Here is a 19,708-nt window from a genome sequence, read left to right on the forward strand (position 1 = left end):
CGGTTGAGTGTTCACTTGTGAATGTGCTTTGTGTTTGTCAGGCGGGTGATGACTGGTACCTGGAGGGTTGTGAGCAGAAGTGTGAGTGTGTCAGTGGAGGAGTGATCCAGTGCCAGAACACCACCTGCAAACCAACGACTGAGAGCTGCCAGCTGCATGATGGAGAATATGGCTGTCGACCTGTGGGTACGTTCAACTCAGACACCCACTGGAGGTGACCCCATGCACAGCAAGAGTCCCAGGAAAAGCCCTCCTGTAAACAGGACTAGCATCAGATCCTGGTCAGAAGGGTCCATCCAGAAAGAACTGGAGGGCTGCTTGAGCTCCATCTTTTTCTACACACTGTTTGTGATCAGGTCTCCAGTTGGAGTCAGAATCACTTCACTGAGAATATCTGTGTCATGTTCCAATCAGGACCAGCAGTGGCCCCATTCCAACAAGAAACCACTGTTCCCCACAGATGTCCTACAATACAAAGACATTTTGAATTCGAGGCCACTATTATGCAGCAATTCTTCAGCAGTAAATCGTCAACAACATGACAGCTGATAAACAACCACAAGGCTTCAAGACACCAGATAGTCTTCCCTCAGGTCACTTCTCACTGGACAACACTCAGACCGTGACACAGCAACAACACAGACAGAGTTTTTGAGCCAGAAGCATATAGTCGCCAAACATTAGCACCAACCTGATCCACAGAGTAAAGAAAAAAACCGAGCAATCACTCATCACTTGTAGATGAAATCCATTATGCCATTCTTCTTGATAAATCACTTCATGACATCCTTGTAAAATGCAGAGCAAAGCCTCTGTTGTTTTCAGTTAGCACATCCATTTTAGGCGACAGTCGTCCTCTGCTTATAAATTCATTTTTTTCTGCAAATGGGCATCTTAAAAAAGGATCCCGAAGCAGGACCACCATTTTTTCACCTGGTGTTACTGTTTAAAGTTTCCGCCATCACCCTTCAGGATAACTGACAGTACATTACCATCATCAAACAGCCACCCATGAACCAATCAGAGCTAATCTGAAAGGCTCCAACAAGACCAGCAGGACAACCTCCGCTGGACATAGGGCAGTCTGTCAATGACACAATAAATCTGATTGGCTGATCACACTGTCACTCAACATCACACAACCCAGTCACAGTCAATCCATCTAGGGTCCAAGGCAGCTAATGAAACTACTTCCGCCCAGCAGAGGGGACGGAGCCGAGATGCATTTAGAGGGCATACAAAGTCTTAGCTCTACAAAATAAAGCCGTTCATTTTCTGGACAAAGTTGAAAACTGGACAGGTATTTGACTCCAGGCACATTTTCCAGTGATCTTTAGATTATGGAGAACGACAGAACTTGTTTGATGGGGCTAGCAGTGCTAACAGTACTTCCAGACTTCACACTACTGCTGTAGGATGACAATTCCACCTGACGACTCACACTGTCTGGTGAAATCATGTGGTTCTGTTCAGGCTCTCTACAGCTCCTCGTTTTATGGGTGTCTATTGCACAAGATAAAACTGCTGAAATAAAGCAGCTAAACTGTGCTTGAAGCCACTTTGTGCTCTCGATGTGAGAACCCTCAGACAGTTGAGCTGATTGTGTTTCTGTGTGGACAGGGAGTGGAATATGCTCAGCAAGTGGTGATCCTCACTACAACACCTTTGACAAACACACCCACCACTACATGGGTGCCTGCTCCTACACACTCACCAAACCCTGCAACGCCTCCTCGGACATGCCCTACTTCACCGTGGTCACTCAGAACGAGCACCGACGAGGCAATAAGAAGGTTTCCTTCGTCCGAGCTGTGGTGGTCACCGTGGACGGAGTCACCTTCACTCTGGGTCAAGGTCGCAAAGTTCAGGTTCGTCTAGCATGAGAGGGTTGACCTCTGTCAATCTGAAGCTCTGCGTTGTTCCAGCTGTTTTAAAATCAACCCTGCTGTTCTCCAGGTCAATGGTACAGTGGTTGTTCCACCCGTCACCTTCACCAGTGGGGTTCAGATCTACCTCAGTGGAAAGTTTGTTGTCCTGGAGACAAGCTTCGGCCTGAGGGTGAGATTTGATGGGGACCACCACGCTGACGTCTCTGTACCATCTTCCTACAGTGGCCTTCTCTGTGGCCTGTGTGGTAAGAAGCAGTGTCTCCACAGTCAGATCCTCATGTCTTCATAAGTTATGAAGCACATGAAGTGATTCCGTCTGCTTCCTGTGACGTTCCAGGAGAATCAGAAAGCTTCTCCTCACACATCCCCAGATGTCTTCTGATGACTGATCTTAATGTTTGCTGCTGCTTCTGCAGGAAACTTTAACGGAGACTCCAAAGACGACAACCTGAAACCGGACAATACACCAGCTGCTAACACCAACGAGCTGGGAGAGAGCTGGCAGGTTCCTGACCCCCGACCGGAGTGAGTCCCACACTGCTCAGCTGCTCATCCACATGAGCCAGTGATCACAGACATCCAACTCATTCCAGCTCACAGGGCGCTTCAGGAGAAAAACCAACAGCTACAACATTTAAGTTGAAGTTCAGTGTGTGCCCACCACTTGCTGCTGACAAGGAAGAAAAGTTGAAATTATCAATAAAGTCCCAATATTACTGATCAAGGATCAATGTAGTACCAATAAAATGGAAACATATCACTAAAGTGCCATTCAGAGTAAAAATGTATCAGAGTAACTGTAGTAGTAACTATCAGAACAGTGAGTTTTCTCTGCTGTGAATGACACACACCACTTTCTCTCCAGCTGTACTCATGGAGGAGAGGAGGAAGACTGTGATGACAAAGTGGAGGAAGAGGCCCAGAAACCCACCAGCTGTGGCATGATCACTGATCCCAGTGGTATGAAACACACACAGACACACACCGTAGTTGCTGTGTTGCTCAACGGCACTTCAACATGAGTCCAGATGAAATCCACCCATTGAACATCCATGAATCCCGCCTTGTGGAGCCGCTCAGCTCTTCTCTGGCTTGGTCCTCAGGCGTCTTTCAGCCCTGCCATGCCGTGGTGCCTCCGGAGCCTTACTTTGGAAACTGTGTGTACGACATGTGTGCCACTGGAGGAGAGACGGTGGCTCTGTGCCAGGCCATCCAGAGCTACGCTGACTTGTGCGCCGCTGCAGGAGTCCACATCGCCTGGAGAAACACCACCTTCTGTCGTAAGCCTCACCGTGTGCTGGGCGGCTCATGGCTCTGCAAGTTTTCCAAGTCAGCTGTTGACCCAAACCTCTCCCCCTCCAGCTCTGAACTGCCCCTCAGGCAGTCATTACAGCCCGTGTGGCCCGGCCTGCTCCCAGCCCAGCTGTCAGAACCCTGCAGGACCCGGCGGTCCCTGTAACCAGCCCTGTGTGGAGGGCTGCTTCTGCAACCCGGGCTTCGTCCAGAGCGGAGACAAATGTGTCCCTCTGGATCAGTGTGGATGTACTGATGAAGACGGGAACTACCGGCCGGTAAGTGAGCTTCACTGGCACAGGGACAGACCTGATGCTGGTCTCACATTCGGTTTTTGCACAGTTTAAAACACACTGAAACAAATACAGACTGAATGAGAAACAATGAGGCCCGTCAGAGAGCATCAGTGACCGCTTCTCTTGTGTGCTGGTGTAGGTTGGAGACTCCTGGTTCACAGAGTCGGACTGCTCTGAACGCTGTAAATGTGGCGGCAATAACAACATCAGCTGCGAGCCGTGGCAGTGCAGCCCTGCTCAGGAGTGCAAAGTGGTGGAAGGAGTGCTGGGCTGTCACACCACAGGTGAGAACCCAGGGTCCACACCTGGAACCACGCTTCACAAAGCAACAGAGCTCTGAGACAAAACTGTTCAACCGCCACAAAGACAAACGGTGCTCCTTCTTCTTTTTCAAACATGACCGGGAGTGTTCACACATCACCTGAACATCTCTTCAAATGGCATGATGACCTGAGCGTGTCTGCAGCTTTTACAGTATTTAAAATGTGATCTTTGCCGATCACAAGTGCGGGTGGGAATGGGGAGGGAGGTATGCCAACCAGCTGTCAGCCAGAGACCATTAACTTGTAATTTCTGGGATTGATCCCCTGACCGACTGGGAGGATATTCTCAGTGCAGATAAACTTGGACACGATATTGAGTCTTCGTGGAAACGGGACAGTCTGACCTGTCCGTTAGAAACGGTTCATTCAGGCTAAAATGAATTGATGTCAAAACTGGTAGTCTCAGACTCAGGTTCAAAGTGTCATAGCAGCAGTTCGACTAAGCTGTCCTGTGTTGTCCTCAACCGCATCTCATGTTCAGGTTGGTGGTGGCAGCAGTCTAGGTAGGGATGCCCAGACTTCCTGTCAACAGCTCTTCCTGGAGGATCCCGAGGCATTCCCAGGCTGCCGAGAGACATAGTCTCCTCAATCTGTCCTTGGTCTTCCCCGGGGTCTCCTCCCAGTGGGACATGCCCAGAATACCTCCTCAGGGAGGCGCTCATTAGCCCTCCCAAACAGATGCTGAGCCTCCTCAGCTGGCCCCTCTGGATGTGGAGGAGCAGTGGCTCCTACTCCAGGCTCCTCCCTGTTGATGTAGCTCCTCCCCCTGTCTGTAATGGATCACCCAGCCATCCCACAGAGGAAACTCATTTCAGCTGCTTGCATCCGGGACCTTGTCCATTCGGTCATGACCCAAAGCTCTTGACCATAGGTGAGGGTGGGGACGTAGACTGACCGGTAAATCGAGAAGATCTCCTTTCAGCTCTTTCTTCACCACAACGGACCGAAACAACGACTGCATCACTGCAGACGCTGCGCCGATCCACCTCTCAATCTCACCTCCATCCTTCCCTCACTTGTGAACAAGACCCCAAGACACGAGAACTCCACGACTTGAGCCGGAGTCTCTCCACCGACCTGGAGAGGGCAGACCACTTTCCTCTGGTCGAGGACCATGGCCTCAGATTTGGAGGGGCGGTCTTCTCCCAGTCATGTCACACTTGACTGCCAACTGCCCCAGTGTATGATGGTCCAGATTTGGTGAAGCTAACAGTGAACTCTATCTACTGGAGATGGAACTGCAGTGCCAGTTGATCATGAAAGCGTCTCAGGAGGGAACTCTGGCCGGCACTCAGAGCCTTTACCCCGTGCATCTGTCTGGATAACAGATGCAGCTGTTGTCTCTGAAGGAGCATCAGTGTCAGCTGAGGGCAGACCTGGTGCGTCAGTCCACACAGTACCAGATGATGCTGGACATCGAGACCGGGCTGGAGCTGGAGCGCTTGTTGTTGAGTCACGAGTGTCTTTTGAGAAAAGATCGTTCAGGAAGCCTTACAACCAGAGCCCACACCTTCTCTCGTCCGATTGAAAGTGGAGGTGACTACTTCAGGTGTGTTTTACAACTTTCCCCATTCAGAAAATCATGGGCTGGGTAACACAATAATGTTGTGTGAGAGGTCGAACAGCAAAATAATGAGAAACCTCGACTGCAACAACATATGCGCCATTTTCAAAGTCAAAGCACAACGCTAACCCCGACATGAAGGGTCAGTTTCGTCAATGTACTTTCCACTTTTTGGACTGTGCCTCTCGTGTCCTACACCCAAGCTCAGTGACAGGAGTAATGAAAGACTCACTGCTAACCACTGCACCTCTGCAGTTTGAGGACTGTACCTGTGAAAACAGAAGATCATGTGGCTCTGTCCAGTGTTGGGGTTTGCGTTGGGTAATTTGTACTAAATTACTGAAGTATCGATTACCGGAAGTAGTTGATCACTTTAAGTAATTTATTAACTTATTGATCTGGGTAAATGAGATATGACAATTTTGACTGGCGGGGAATGCCCGCCTCCCACCTCCCAGCTCAGCCGATCAGGCTGTGCGCTGGCAGGGTGTTTGGCAGCGGGTCTCACGTGCGCCCTCGTGAGGTGGGACGGTGGTATTGCACCACCGCGTCAGGCCCGTGGGGAGCTTGAGATGAGACGCCATTATCTGTTTGTGTGAGGCTCAGGCCTGAAGTGTGGTCATGGCGGGCCTTTCGTTTTGTCCTCCTCTCTGAGGCCTCACCAGGATAGATGACTCCTGCCATGTTTGATCTGAGTCTCTCAGAGTAATGTTTTCGTTATGCCTCCCCAACAGCAGGCTCTCTACAGCTCCTCGTTTTATGGGTGTCTATTGCACAAGATGAAACTGCTGAAATAAAGCAGCTAAACTGTGCTTGAAGCCACTTTGTGCTCTCGATGTGAGAACCCTCAGACAGTTGAGCTGATTGTGTTTCTGTGTGGACAGGGAGTGGAATATGCTCAGCAAGTGGTGATCCTCACTACAACACCTTTGACAAACACACCCACCACTACATGGGTGCCTGCTCCTACACACTCACCAAACCCTGCAACGCCTCCTCGGACATGCCCTACTTCACCGTGGTCACTCAGAACGAGCATCGAGGAAGCAACAGGAAGGTTACCTACGTCCGAGCTGTGGTGGTCACCGTGGACGGAGTCACCTTCACTCTGGGTCAAGGTCGCAAAGTTCAGGTTCGTCTAGCATGAGAGGGTTGACCTCTGTCAATCTGAAGCTCTGCGTTGTTCCAGCTGTTTTAAAATCAACCCTGCTGTTCTCCAGGTCAATGGTACAGTGGTTGTTCCACCCGTCACCTTCACCAGTGGGGTTCAGATCTACCTCAGTGGAAAGTTTGTTGTCCTGGAGACAAGCTTCGGCCTGAGGGTGAGATTTGATGGGAACCACCACGCTGACGTCTCTGTACCAACTTCCTACAGTGGCCTTCTCTGTGGCCTGTGTGGTAAGAACCAGTGTCTCCACAGTCAGATCCTCATGTCTTTATAAGTTATGAAGCACATGAAGTGATTCCGTCTGCTTCCTGTGACGTTCCAGGAGAATCAGAAAGCTTCTCCTCACACATCCCCAGATGTCTTCTGATGACTGATCTTAATGTTTGCTGCTGCTTCTGCAGGAAACTTTAACGGAGACTCCAAAGACGACAACCTGAAACCGGACAATACACCAGCTGCTAACACCAACGAGCTGGGAGAGAGCTGGCAGGTTCCTGACCCCCGACCGGAGTGAGTCCCACACTGCTCAGCTGCTCATCCACATGAGCCAGTGATCACAGACATCCAACTCATTCCAGCTCACAGGGCGCTTCAGGAGAAAAACCAACAGCTACAACATTTAAGATGAAGTTCTGTGTGTGCTCACCACTTGCTGCTGACAAGGAAGAAAAGTTGAAATTATCAATAAAGTCCCAATATTACTGATCAAGGATCAATGAAGTATCAATTAAAATGGAAACATATCACTAAAGTGCCATTCAGAGTAAAAATGTATCAGAGTAACTGTAGTAGTAACTATCAGAACAGTGAGTTTTCTCTGCTGTGAATGACACACACCACTTTCTCTCCAGCTGTACTCATGGAGGAGAGGAGGAAGACTGTGATGACAAAGTGGAGGAAGAGGCCCAGAAACCCACCAGCTGTGGCATGATCACTGATCCCAGTGGTATGAAACACACACAGACACACACCGTAGTTGCTGTGTTGCTCAACGGCACTTCAACATGAGTCCAGATGAAATCCACCCATTGAACATCCATGAATCCCGCCTTGTGGAGCCGCTCAGCTCTTCTCTGGCTTGGTCCTCAGGCGTCTTTCAGCCCTGCCATGCCGTGGTGCCTCCGGAGCCTTACTTTGGAAACTGTGTGTACGACATGTGTGCCACTGGAGGAGAGACGGTGGCTCTGTGCCAGGCCATCCAGAGCTACGCTGACTTGTGCGCCGCTGCAGGAGTCCACATCGCCTGGAGAAACACCACCTTCTGTCGTAAGCCTCACCGTGTGCTGGGCGGCTCATGGCTCTGCAAGTTTTCCTATTCAGCTGTTGACCCAAACCTCTCCCCCTCCAGCTCTGAACTGCCCCTCAGGCAGTCATTACAGCCCGTGTGGCCCGGCCTGCTCCCAGCCCAGCTGTCAGAACCCTGCAGGACCCGGCGGTCCCTGTAACCAGCCCTGTGTGGAGGGCTGCTTCTGCAACCCGGGCTTCGTCCAGAGCGGAGACAAATGTGTCCCTCTGGATCAGTGTGGATGTACTGATGAAGACGGGAAGTACCGGCCGGTAAGTGAGCTTCACTGGCACAGGGACAGACCTGATGCTGGTCTCACATTTGGTTTTTGCACAGTTTAAAAGACACTGAAACAAATACAGACTGAATGAGAAACAATGAGGCTGGTCAGCGAGCATCAGTGACCGCTTCTCTTGTGTGCTGGTGTAGGTTGGAGACTCCTGGTTCACAGAGTCGGACTGCTCTGAACGCTGTAAATGTGGCGGCAATAACAACATCAGCTGCGAGCCGTGGCAGTGCAGCCCTGCTCAGGAGTGCAAAGTGGTGGAAGGAGTGCTGGGCTGTCACACCACAGGTGAGAACCCAGGGTCCACACCTGGAACCACGCTTCACAAAGCAACAGAGCTCTGAGACAAAACTGTTCAACCGCCACAAAGACAAACGGTGCTCCTTCTTCTTTTCCAAACATGACCGGGAGTGTTCACACATCACCTGAACATATCAGTGTAACACCTCTGCGTGAATCCTCCCAGCTTTTTGTGAACACTCACACACAGAGCCAGTCAAGTGTCTTTTCCCTTCTTGTGCCCGTCTGGCTTCACCATCCTGCCCTGCATCAACATGGTCATCCATGGTTGGCCCCCATTCTTGCTTCCCATCTGTCCCAGCTAAGTCCCTTACATCGACGCCCAGCTGCTACAGGGAGAAAGCAGGGAAAGTAGTGAGCACAGATTATCCACAGCTGCCTTCCCCAGGAGGCTTCACCACTGAACCACGCTCCCACCACCATACTTATCATATGACATGATGAACTGAGCATGTGTGCAGCATTTAGAATATTTTACGGGGTGTTCCGAACCATCTGTAATCAGGAGACAAATAGCTTTAATTCTCTGACTCTTAAATCCAGACCCTGCAACATGGGAATTGAACCAGCAGGTATCAGTTTTGATCTTTTCCCCTTCAGAGCATCGGGGTGTGACCCCAGTGTGTCTCCACCGAGTTCCTAGCGGTCTGGGATGTTCCTGTAAACGGTGCACATGTCAGACAGATGTTGGTCATTTCCCCCCTCAGGTAAAGGAGTGTGCCATGTCGCCGGAGACCCTCACTACTACACGTTCGACGGTGTGATGCACACCTTCATGGGTACCTGCACATACACTCTGGTGGAGGTATGAGAAGCGTTTCACTCCGTCTTAAACACACATCTGTCACATCTGTACCTGCACCTGTGTCTGCTTTTCCATTGAAGTATGAAATACGATTGTCTGACTCTTTCAGATCTGCAACACCACCAATGTAACTCCCTTCAGAATCGTAGCCAAGAACGAGGAGCGTGGTCAACCGGACGGATCCTACGTCCGCTCAGTCACCGTCTACCTGCCTCATGACACTGTGGTGGAGCTGCAGAAGGCCCGCAGAGTTCTGGTGTGTATCAGAGTTCAGCAAATATCAAGTAATAAATGAACGACACAATCAATCAATGACCGACATGTTTCCTCTTTCCTGGTTGTAGCTGAATGGACGACGAGTGCGAACTCCTGTCACCATCGCATCGGTCGGAGCCAAAGTCATAACCAGCGGAGCGTACAACCTGCTGGACACTGACTTTGGTCTGCAGGTGAAGTTTGATGGTGTCCATCACCTGGAGATTACTATTCCTGGAGAGTACTTCAACAAGGTACAGACACCAAACACTGTTGCTGGGTCATGCATGATGACGGTCTTCTGCTGTTTGTAGTTTACCTCCTGTTCACTCTGGAATGCTGACATTGGTGAAGGTGTAGTTCACAGGACTGAGCATTTCTGTGTCCTTCAGAGTTTTGATGTAGTGTAATAAATAATAATATGAAGTTTATGAAGTGCTTTTAGCAAAAGTGCTGCTCAAGTGTCTGAAGCGATGGAGTCCCAGGGAACCAAGAACAGAGACTCTCCTGCAGAGCTTCAGGATTTATTGGCAGGTCCAAACATGGTTTTCTAAGTTGTGCGTTAGAATGAGCCATCTGAACATTTCCACCTTCAAGCTTTCCCAGACCTGCAGCAGCTTGCTGACAAGAGACATTAGACAGTGCATGTTCCAGATTCAAGGGTCGCTCCTCCCCTTTAGGTGTGTGGCATGTGTGGAAACTACAACCATGACTCTTCTGATGACAACCTGATGCCTGACAACAAGCCTGCCAAGGACGCCATTGAACTGGGAAACAGCTGGAAGTCTGAAGGAGACAGTGATCCCGGGTCAGTGTTTCTGCTCCTGCACCGTCTGCCAAACACAACCTTGTGTGAAATACCGGGGAGTTTATTCCACGAGTTGAAACTTCAACAAGCTGTTGACGTTTCTACCTGAGGAGGTGAAACCAGCTGATGCTGCTGTTGTTGTGCTTTTACCAGCGGGCACCACATGACTTTTGATTTAATAGATGTTTTCTGTCTTCATCTTTTCTGTGCCTCTTCTGTTGCCTGGCCTTTGACTTCGGGACCGATCATCTCCCAGCTGTGCTTTATTTCCTGATGTATCTCATAACTTCCAGCAGACTGTTCAGCCTGCTTCATCCAGGACCTCAGGACAGCCATCGGTTCTGAAGGCTCAGCTCTGTAAAGCCTGACTGAGTTTCTCCTCTGCAGCTGTCAGCCTGACACTCGTCCAGACATCCACCCGAACTGCACCGCCGAAGAGGAGACGCTGTTGGAGGCTCAGTGTGCTGCGGTGATCCTCTCCGACCGCTTCAAGCCCTGCCACGCCGTGGTGCACGCCGAGGCTTTCCTGGGTAACTGCATCTATGACATGTGCCAGTACGACGGCATGCAGGCGACCCTGTGTGACAACGTGGAGGCGTACGCTCAGGCCTGCCACAGCGCCGGGGTCACCGTCAGCTGGAGGAACAGCACCTTCTGCCGTGAGTTACTGCCTCGCTGATGAAGAGCCGCACAGACGCTCCCAGCCACCTGACCTTCATCAGCACTTCCTTCCTCTCCCTGCAGCCCTACCGTGCCCTGAAAACAGCCACTACTCAGACTGCACTGCCCCCTGCCCCCCCACCTGCTCCGACCTCTTCCCCCTCTCCTGCCACCTTCCTTCCACCACCTGTGTGGAGGGCTGCCAGTGTGACGCCGGCTTCGTCCTCAGTGACAAGACGTGTGTTCGTCTGGAGCAGTGTGGCTGTCTGAGCCCAGATGGAGAGTACTATGATGTGAGTGAGGCACTTCAACAGCGAGTCCTGATCACTGAAGACAGGCTAGAACGAGCAGAAACTCCATGTTGGAGGAAACAGTTGGCACGAAATTTACTCCAAAGCAAAGTCTGTCAGGACCAGCAGTGAGAATCCTCCTCAGTCTGTGCATGATTTCAAACCATCAGTGACAAACTGATGAAAGCCTCAAAGGAAAGTGCTGCTGTAAGATGACTTCAGAACATATAGAGTACATCAGAACATATCGAGTTCATCACAACATATATAATCCTCCAAAACATATAGAATCCTCTACAATATATAGAATTCTCCACAAATATGGAAACCATCACAACATATAGAACCCATCACAACATCCTCCACAACAGATATCATCCATCACAGAATATAGCATCTGTCAGAACATATAGGATCCATGACAACACACAGAATCCTACACAACATATACAAGGGGGTACCCAAAAGAAACCGGAATTTGGTCAGAAAACAATAATAATAATGAGTTCCGACTTCTGGCCGTCAGATGTGCTGCAGGTAAGCCTCGTGCACATCTGTGAGAAATCTGAGCTCCCAGAGTGACACTGACGCCTGTCAGGAGCTATTTATAGCAACAGAGTGCAGAGGAGGTCTGCGATTTTTTCCAAAATGGCGACATTGACTGTGAAGCCAGAGCAGCGCGCAAACATTAAATTCTGCTTTTTGCTGGAAAAAACAGCAAAGTCCACAGCGAGTCTGTCCCTCCAGGTCAGACTGTAAATCAGGACTACTACAGGAAGTCCTCAGACGCTCCGTGAGGATGTGAGGAGGAAGCAGAGCGTCGTGGCGGAGTGGAGCCGGTTGATCCACCACCACAGAGCGCCAGCGGACACGGCGCTGCGCCTCACGCAGTTTCTGGAGAAGAATGAGACGAATCTCCTCTCCCATCCGCCTGATTCGCCAGATGAAGCCTCCAGTGACTTTTTCTTGTTCCCCAAGTTGAAGAAGCAGCTGAAGGGACAGCGGTTTGCAGATGTGGAGGAGGTGACAGAAAAATCGCAGCCGGCAAAAAATGGCACAATTACGCACGGGTCTGACCACGCATTGGTGAAGTGGGAGACACGGCTGGAGCGCTGCATGAATGCGGATGGAGATTATTTTGAAGGCGACAGTGATGTTTTATTTTGAAATGTCAGAAATAAAAAGTTACAGTCAAATTCCGGATTCTTTTGGGTACGCCCTCGTAGAACCAATCACAACATATAGAATCCATCACAACATATGGAGTCCTCCACAGCATATAGAATCCGCCTCAGGACAGATTAGCCTGGATCCATACAGTTAATATCCAGCTGTAACTCTGTGTGTGTGTGTGTGTGTGTGTGTGTGTGTGTGTGTGTGTGTGTGTGTGTGTGTGTGTGTGTGTGTGTGTGTGTAGGTTGGGGACTCCTGGCTGACAGATGAATGTACTGAGCTCTGTGAGTGTAACGCCGGTGGCACCATCACATGTGAGGATCACCGCTGTCAGTCGAACGCCGTTTGTGAGCTGGACAAGTCTGGAGAGCTTTACTGCAAACCCACTGGTGAGTTCACCGTCCTCACACACTGCATGTATCAGCAGGTCTGACTGCTGCAGCACGTCTGTCTGAACGTCACTTTCAAACCCTTTAGTGTGTTTTCTGAGCAGAGGTCTGTGGTTGTGTCTTCCTCTTCAGGGTTCGATAAGTGCACCATCTCCGGGGATCCTCACTACCGAACCTTCGACCGCTTCAAGCACCACTTCCAGGGTGCCTACACCTACGTCCTGACTCAGGGCCACAGCCTGCAGAGCTCCCAGCAGCAGCTGATGGTGAGAGGAAAGAACACCCACCGTGGAGCAAAGAAGAAGGTGTCCTTCCTGGATGAGATGCTCATCGATGTTTATGGAGTCAACGTTCGCTTCCAGCAGAAGAACAAAGTCCTGGTGGGTCCCTCACCCATGAGAAACGGCTCCTCTCTTCTGTCAGGACACTAAATTCTACTCTTTGTGTCTGGCTGGCAGGTGAACGGGGAGCGTGTGAGTCCTCCTCTTAGTCCGGTTGATGGTTTGACCATCACCATGAACTCCAAGCAGGTCCAGCTCACCACTGCGTTTGGACTCACTGTTCGCTTCGACGGGAAAAAACCGCGGAGGTAAAAGAGGAAGACGTTCATGTTCTCCCTGACTGAAGCTGTCAGGCTGCCTCCTCAGTAACGGTTTTCCCTCCTCATCAGAAATCGAGCTGCCAACAACCTACAGAGGCTCTGTCAGGGGGCTGTGTGGCAACAACGACGGCATCACCAGTAATGAGTACATGAAGCCCGACGGGACGGTGGTCGAAGATCTGGACTCATTCGGCAACAGCTGGAGGGTCTCAGACGGGGACGTCAGTCTCCTGAAGACCTCTGAGCTTCCCATCACAGTCCACGTTCACAGGTAGGAACACACTCTTAACCAGGAGTCCAACCATCACCACTCCTCCAGAGCAGCTCATTGAAGGTTCATACTCCTCTGTTCCCTGAAGAACTTCAGTTCTGCAAAGTGGAAACCAGACCCGGACTTCGGTTCGGACAAGACAGCCTTAATTTTCATTGAACTGACGGAAACAGCTGAGCTGAGATGAACGGTGACGGACTGACTGAACTGTGACTTCACTCAGACGTGTTTCTGTGCAGGCGAGATGTGGAGACGGATCCAGATTCAGGATTTGTGACTGAAGAATGTTCTCCGACCCAACTGGAGAACTACAACAGTTCGAGTATATGTGGAGCCATGTCCGACCCTGCTGGACCGTTCAGCGCCTGCCACCAACTCCTGTCTCCAGAGGCCTTCCAAGAGTGAGTAGAGCATGTTCCACCAGAGGGTCACAGGTTCCACCAGAGGGTCACAGGTTCCACCAGAGGGTCACAGGCTCCACCAGAGGGTCACAGGTTCCACCAGAGGGTCACAGGTTCCACCAGAGGGTCACAGGTTCCACCAGAGGGTCACAGGCTCCACCAGAGGGTCACAGGTTCCACCAGAGGGTCACAGGTTCCACCAGAGGGTCACAGGCTCCACTAGAGGGTCACATGTATAAAACTGCTGCACGATGTGTGTCGTGAAAACTGAAAGCAGACTCTGACACTGAGTGTGTGTGTGTGTGTGTGTGTGTGTGTGTGTGTGTGTGTGTGTGTGTGTGTGTGTGTGTGCAGAGACTGTGTGTATGACCTGTGTGCGGAGAGCGGCAGTGAGGAGCTGCGCTGTGCCAGCCTGGAAGCGTACGCTGCAGCCTGCCAGCTGGCCGGAGTTTCAGTGAACACCTGGAGGACGCGGCTCGGCTGTGGTAAGAAGCTCGCCACACACACCTCCTGCTGTTTGGGAGCACTTTCAGTCCCCGACACCTTCAGGACATGCGACCCGTTCAGGTTTCCGTTCAGCTTCCACCTCAGTAGGAGGAGCCTCCGAGCCAATAGAGTGGTGGAGGCCAGGGCCGGTCTGAGGCGGCAAGAGACCTTTCTATCAGGACGAATGATAAGAACAGCTGAGAAAGCATGAGGAGGAGCAGTTCGGCCGTATGCTCTGCTCCAAATCTGCTGGATCTTTGGATCCAGACTGAAACTGCTGCTCCTTTTATGGCTTTTCTAGTTTCACTCATCACCAACACATGTCACTGGTGGAAATGTTCACTTCAACAAATTCACAGCCAAATGAAGTCAGCGGTCTCCCCGGCTGACCTCTACACTTGTCCTGTTACTGTGTCTGTTGACCTCGGCGGGGCCCGCCCCACATCTTGAGAACCACTGCTCTGTGTGTCTGAACGGGATGATATCCCATCATGCCACGGTTTGAGAATGAAGGAACGGTGTCCTCCCTCCTAGCCCCCAGCTGTGATGCCAACAGCGTCTATTCGCCCTGCATGACGTCTTGCCCCGCCTCCTGTGCCGACCTGGCGGCCCCCTCGGAGTGCGACGCCCCCTGCAGCGAGGGCTGCCAGTGCGCCGCCGGCTTCGTGATGAGCGAGGGCGCCTGCGTGCCGTACGCCCAGTGCGGCTGCACCTTCCTGGACAGATACTACCCCGTAAGTGGCCCCAGCTCGCCGTCGACCCGCCTCCCACTCCCCCCGCCCTCTGCCTCCGCCTCACCCCGCCCTCTGCCTCTGCGTCACCCCATCCTTTGCCTCCGCCTCACCCCGCCCTCTGCCTCCGCCTTACAGCTGGAGGCCACGTTCGTGACGGCGGACTGCTCCCAATCCTGCGAATGCACCGCCACCGGAGTGGTGTGCACACCCAAGGCCTGCAGGGACGGCGAAGTGTGCACCGTGTTCGAGACCAGACGGGACTGCTACCGAGGTGAGAGCCAAGCTTCTGAAGGGGACGTGTCCCACGTGTCTCCACAACCAGAGCACCAACGAGAGGAAAGCTCCTCTTTTTCACCACTTCAGAAGCATCAGGAACAAACAGGAGCTGCAGTTTGATCGTTTGCCCTGAAAGTGTAGAATTGTTGAAGACGTGGAAAACTTGACCAGTAAATGTCTTTAACATGCAGCACTGTTAAAATGCAGTCGCTGCTTCAAGTGTATATTGATCAGTGGTGTTCAGACGAGACGGCAGTGTGTGAGAGCTGACTTCTTCCTGGAGCTGCAGGAATCTGTTCATTCACCGAAGATTCATCGTTTTGTTTCAGTGGAAAAGTTCAGTTTTAGACCTTTGATGGACTTTTGACGGAAAAGAAGAGAAACTGAATCATTTCTGATGATTGTTACACACTCTCACCCTCACACACACTCCTGTGCTGCTGGCTGTTGCAGAGAGCCTCTGCCTGAGTGAGCCCTGTGAGAACGGAGGAGTGTGTGTGGAGAGCGGCAGCAACTACACCTGCACCTGCCCCGACGGCTTCCAGGGAAACAACTGTGAGGTGATAATAGGTCAGTCACACCCTCTCTCACACACCCTCACACAGTTGCACACACTATCACACCCTCACACACACTGTCACACCCTTAAGGCCAGTACACGCTACAGGAGAATCAGGCCGAATTTTGCCCCGATCTTCTCCTCCTGATCGAAGCCGACAAAGCTCTGATAGTCGGGAGGATGCAAATGAGTTGGGGTCCGGTCTTCCTGTGGTGTTCGGTGAGTTCAGAGAGAGTTTTTCCGGTTGGAGCCACTCGGGAGCCGTTGGAAGGGCAGATCGTAGATAATGAACATGCTTAATATTTCCAATCATAAATCCTGTTGTGTGTGGAGCTGAGAGAGGAGCCGACCTGTCCACACCCTCAGAATAGAGCTCTCTGATTGGCTGAACAGCTCCACCTCACCAAGGTGTTGATCCTGCTGCTTTTTTAAAATCCCCTCTCAGCTGTCAGTGCTGGAGACAGTGAAACACACTCACCGGCCACTTTATTAGGCACACCTGTCCAACTGCTCGTTAACACAAATTTCAAATCAGCCAATCACCTGGCAGCAGCTCGGTGCATTCAGGCAGTAGACATGGTGAAGACGACCCGCTGCAGTTCAAACCGAGCATCAGAAGGAGGGAGAAAGGTGATCTCAGTGACTCTTTCTACGTGGCAGGGTTGTTGGTCTGAGTGTTTCAGAAACTGCTGATCTGCTGGGGTTTTCACTCAACCATCTCTGGGGTTCGCAGAGAACGGTCCGGAACAGAGAACATATCCAGTGCGCAGCAGTTCTGTGGGCGAAAATGCCTTGTTGATGCCAGAGGTCAGAGGTCAGAGGTCAGAGGAGACTGGCCAGACTGGTTGGAGCTGATAGAAAAGCAACAGTAACTCAAACAACCACTCGTAACAACCATGGCCTGCAGAGAGCATCTCTGAACGCAGAACATGTCGAACCTGGAGGCAGACGGGCTCCAGCAGCAGAACCCCACACCGGGTTCCACTCCCGTCAGCTGAGACCAGGAACCCGAGGCTACAGTTCACACAGGCTCACTGAAAGTGGACAGCAGAAGGTTGGAAAAATGTGTCCTGGTCTGATGAGTCTGGATTCCTGCTGGGCATTGGGATGGTCGGGTCAGAATGTGGCGTCATGGACCCATCCTGCCTGGTATCAGTGGATCAGGCTGCTCCTGGTGTAATGGAGTGGGGGGTATTTTCCTGGCACTCTTTGGGCCCCTTAGTACCAACTGGTTGCGACGCCACAGCCTGCCTGAGTCTTGTTGCGGACCATGTCCGTCCCTTTATGACCACAGTGGACCGTCTTCTGACGGCTGCTTCCAGCAGGAGAACGCACCGTCATTAAGCTGCTAACCCGACAATTAGCAGCAGTCTGCACTGCTGCTAATTGTCGGGTTCTTCCAGACACATTTTGCTTGTACCTCACACACACTCTAACAGCTGTGCTGCCGCCTGTTGCAGACACCCCCTGCCTGAGTGACCCCTGTCTGAACGGAGGAGTGTGTGTGGAGAACAGCAGCAGCTACACCTGCACCTGCCCCGACGGCTTCCAGGGCAACAACTGTGAGGTGGAGATAACAGGCGGAGGAGGCGGAGGACTGGGTGAGTCCGCCTCAAGATTCTGTTTTCCCTTTAGTGTCTTCATGGAATTCAGGCAGGCATCCATCCATCCATCTAATTCATCCGTTCATTCAAGTCCTATACTGGGTCTACAACATCTGTTTCTTCCGCTTTCCACCAAAGAAGCCAAAAAAACAAACTTATTTGTAGCTCAAACATGTTTCACCAAAACTGCATCATGTTACATTTAGGAAGTTTAGGAACTTCATCTGAGATCTGTTTTCAGCTGCCTGATCAATTGTAGCCATTTTGGAGTCATACTGGTAAAAATAATTCATGCTTTATGTTTTTAATTGTTTCAGTCAATTTGGTGCAGGTTTAACGACACAAACTTTCTGATTGAGTGTGATCAGTTGGCACAGTTGTCATTACAGAGCAGCCGTTGAGTCCCATGTGGTTCCACCTTGGTAATTTATCCTCTTCGTCCACGTCGGAGTCACACCGTTAGAAAGACCAGCCTGGTTCTGAAGAGCGCAGTTTTATTTCGATTGCATACGAACTTCACATCGTAGTTTCAGTTTGAGACATCGGAGCCTGATGAAGAGTGAAACTGTCTTACAGAAACCAAGTGGATCATCCTGATCGCCGTGCTCGTCCCAATAGTTGTCATCCTCACCATCACCATCATCGTCGTGTGTGTTTGCAGATGCAAATCCAAGTAAGTATTGTGTGTGTGTGTGTGTGTGTGTGTGTGTGTGTGTGTGTGTGTGTGTGTGTGTGTGTGTGTGTGTGTGTGTGTGTGTGTGTGCGTGTGCGTGGCTTTTTCCTTTTTCCAATGGAAACAGCATGTATGAATGTAATGGGAGGGTTTGTTGGCTCGGTGGCTGTTCAGAGCAGAGCTCCAGTGTGTTTGGTGTTTGGTCTGAGCTCCAGTCTGCTCAGCCGACTCATCCTCACCTCTTCTCCCCTCAGGAAACGGAAGCAGGAGCAGAAGGAGAAAGACAAACCGTTCAGAATGACGCCTACAAGTAAGGATTCGTCCTCATCCTGGAGAAACAGCTCCACTAAAATAAACCCTGACAGAGTTCATTATGAGCCCAGCATTAATTAGAACATGAAAATAAGAATAGAAATAGAAAAGTCCTGCTAGCTGCTGCCGACAGCAAAGTGCCAGCAGTAATGGAACATTCCAGGATCTGTGTGTGTGCGTGTGCATGTGTGTCTTTGTTGACAAGACATGAACAAGCAGAAAAAGATGAAATAATATTGGGGGGGGGGCTTGAAAGTTGAAAAAAAAAGCATTAAAATAGCACTGAGAGTAGAACATTAAGCATTACGGTAGAGTCAGAGCAACAGAGCAGCTTAATGGAAAAATCCAGACTAATCAAGCAGCAGTCAGCACAACAGGTGTGTCTGTTGCCACGGAGACCAGCTGCACCCAGCAGGTGTGTCTGTTGCCATGGAGACCAGCTGCACCCAGCAGGTGTGTCTGTTGCCACGGAGACCAGCTGCAGCCAGCAGGTGTGTCTGTTGCCACGGAGACCAGCTGCAGCCAGCAGGTGTGTCTGTTGCCACGGAGACCAGCTGCAGCCAGCAGGTGTGTCTGTTGCCACGGAGACCAGCTGCAGCCAGCAGAACAATGTCAGACTTCAGAGACCATTCAATCCTCCGTGTTCCCCATGAGAACAGAGCTCTGAATGGCTCGGTTTGGATTGAAGCCGTTCTGGACTGCAGACCCCCGGTAACACTCTCACTGTGTTTCTCTGCAGGCGCTCCGTCCTCCAACCCGTATCAATGGACGAGACAAAGAACCACACACATGTGAGCACGTTTCCACAACCCCAAGAAAGAAGCTGGACTCGACTCCATGAAGGAACCCGATGTGTTTTTGTGCTGAAGAAGTGAATATTTTAAATATTGTGTGATGCCTTAACTTATACTTTTAACGATGTGTCCATGTCAAATGTGACCTGTAATTCAAATGATGCAGCGCTTGTGTTTGTGCTTCTCGTGTCTATTTTTAGAATTAAATGCAAG

General features: G+C 51.0%; 1 protein-coding gene across 1 annotated transcript in view; it reads left to right on the forward strand.

Annotated features, from left to right (window-relative positions):
- Positions 1–19,496, forward strand: part of zanl (zonadhesin, like) — a 36,407-nt gene extending 16,911 nt beyond the window's left edge. The window contains exons 21-54 of the mRNA XM_030088368.1: positions 42–186; positions 1,621–1,868; positions 1,957–2,134; positions 2,306–2,414; positions 2,755–2,849; positions 2,993–3,169; positions 3,252–3,460; positions 3,618–3,762; positions 6,250–6,497; positions 6,586–6,763; positions 6,935–7,043; positions 7,385–7,479; positions 7,623–7,799; positions 7,882–8,090; positions 8,248–8,392; positions 9,112–9,209; positions 9,319–9,465; positions 9,554–9,718; positions 10,145–10,272; positions 10,660–10,931; positions 11,017–11,225; positions 12,640–12,784; positions 12,917–13,164; positions 13,243–13,373; positions 13,432–13,656; positions 13,896–14,057; positions 14,412–14,549; positions 15,085–15,277; positions 15,413–15,548; positions 16,007–16,123; positions 17,573–17,713; positions 18,293–18,389; positions 18,644–18,699; positions 19,441–19,496. Coding sequence (XP_029944228.1) covers positions 42–186; positions 1,621–1,868; positions 1,957–2,134; positions 2,306–2,414; positions 2,755–2,849; positions 2,993–3,169; positions 3,252–3,460; positions 3,618–3,762; positions 6,250–6,497; positions 6,586–6,763; positions 6,935–7,043; positions 7,385–7,479; positions 7,623–7,799; positions 7,882–8,090; positions 8,248–8,392; positions 9,112–9,209; positions 9,319–9,465; positions 9,554–9,718; positions 10,145–10,272; positions 10,660–10,931; positions 11,017–11,225; positions 12,640–12,784; positions 12,917–13,164; positions 13,243–13,373; positions 13,432–13,656; positions 13,896–14,057; positions 14,412–14,549; positions 15,085–15,277; positions 15,413–15,548; positions 16,007–16,123; positions 17,573–17,713; positions 18,293–18,389; positions 18,644–18,699; positions 19,441–19,496 — 5,331 coding nt within the window. The remainder of the gene's footprint in view (positions 1–41; positions 187–1,620; positions 1,869–1,956; positions 2,135–2,305; positions 2,415–2,754; positions 2,850–2,992; positions 3,170–3,251; positions 3,461–3,617; positions 3,763–6,249; positions 6,498–6,585; positions 6,764–6,934; positions 7,044–7,384; positions 7,480–7,622; positions 7,800–7,881; positions 8,091–8,247; positions 8,393–9,111; positions 9,210–9,318; positions 9,466–9,553; positions 9,719–10,144; positions 10,273–10,659; positions 10,932–11,016; positions 11,226–12,639; positions 12,785–12,916; positions 13,165–13,242; positions 13,374–13,431; positions 13,657–13,895; positions 14,058–14,411; positions 14,550–15,084; positions 15,278–15,412; positions 15,549–16,006; positions 16,124–17,572; positions 17,714–18,292; positions 18,390–18,643; positions 18,700–19,440) is intronic.
- Positions 19,497–19,708: the final 212 nt, after the last annotated feature.

Source organism: Salarias fasciatus, chromosome 3, assembly GCF_902148845.1.
Source record: "Salarias fasciatus chromosome 3, fSalaFa1.1, whole genome shotgun sequence".
Classification (NCBI taxonomy): Eukaryota; Metazoa; Chordata; class Actinopteri; order Blenniiformes; family Blenniidae; genus Salarias; species Salarias fasciatus.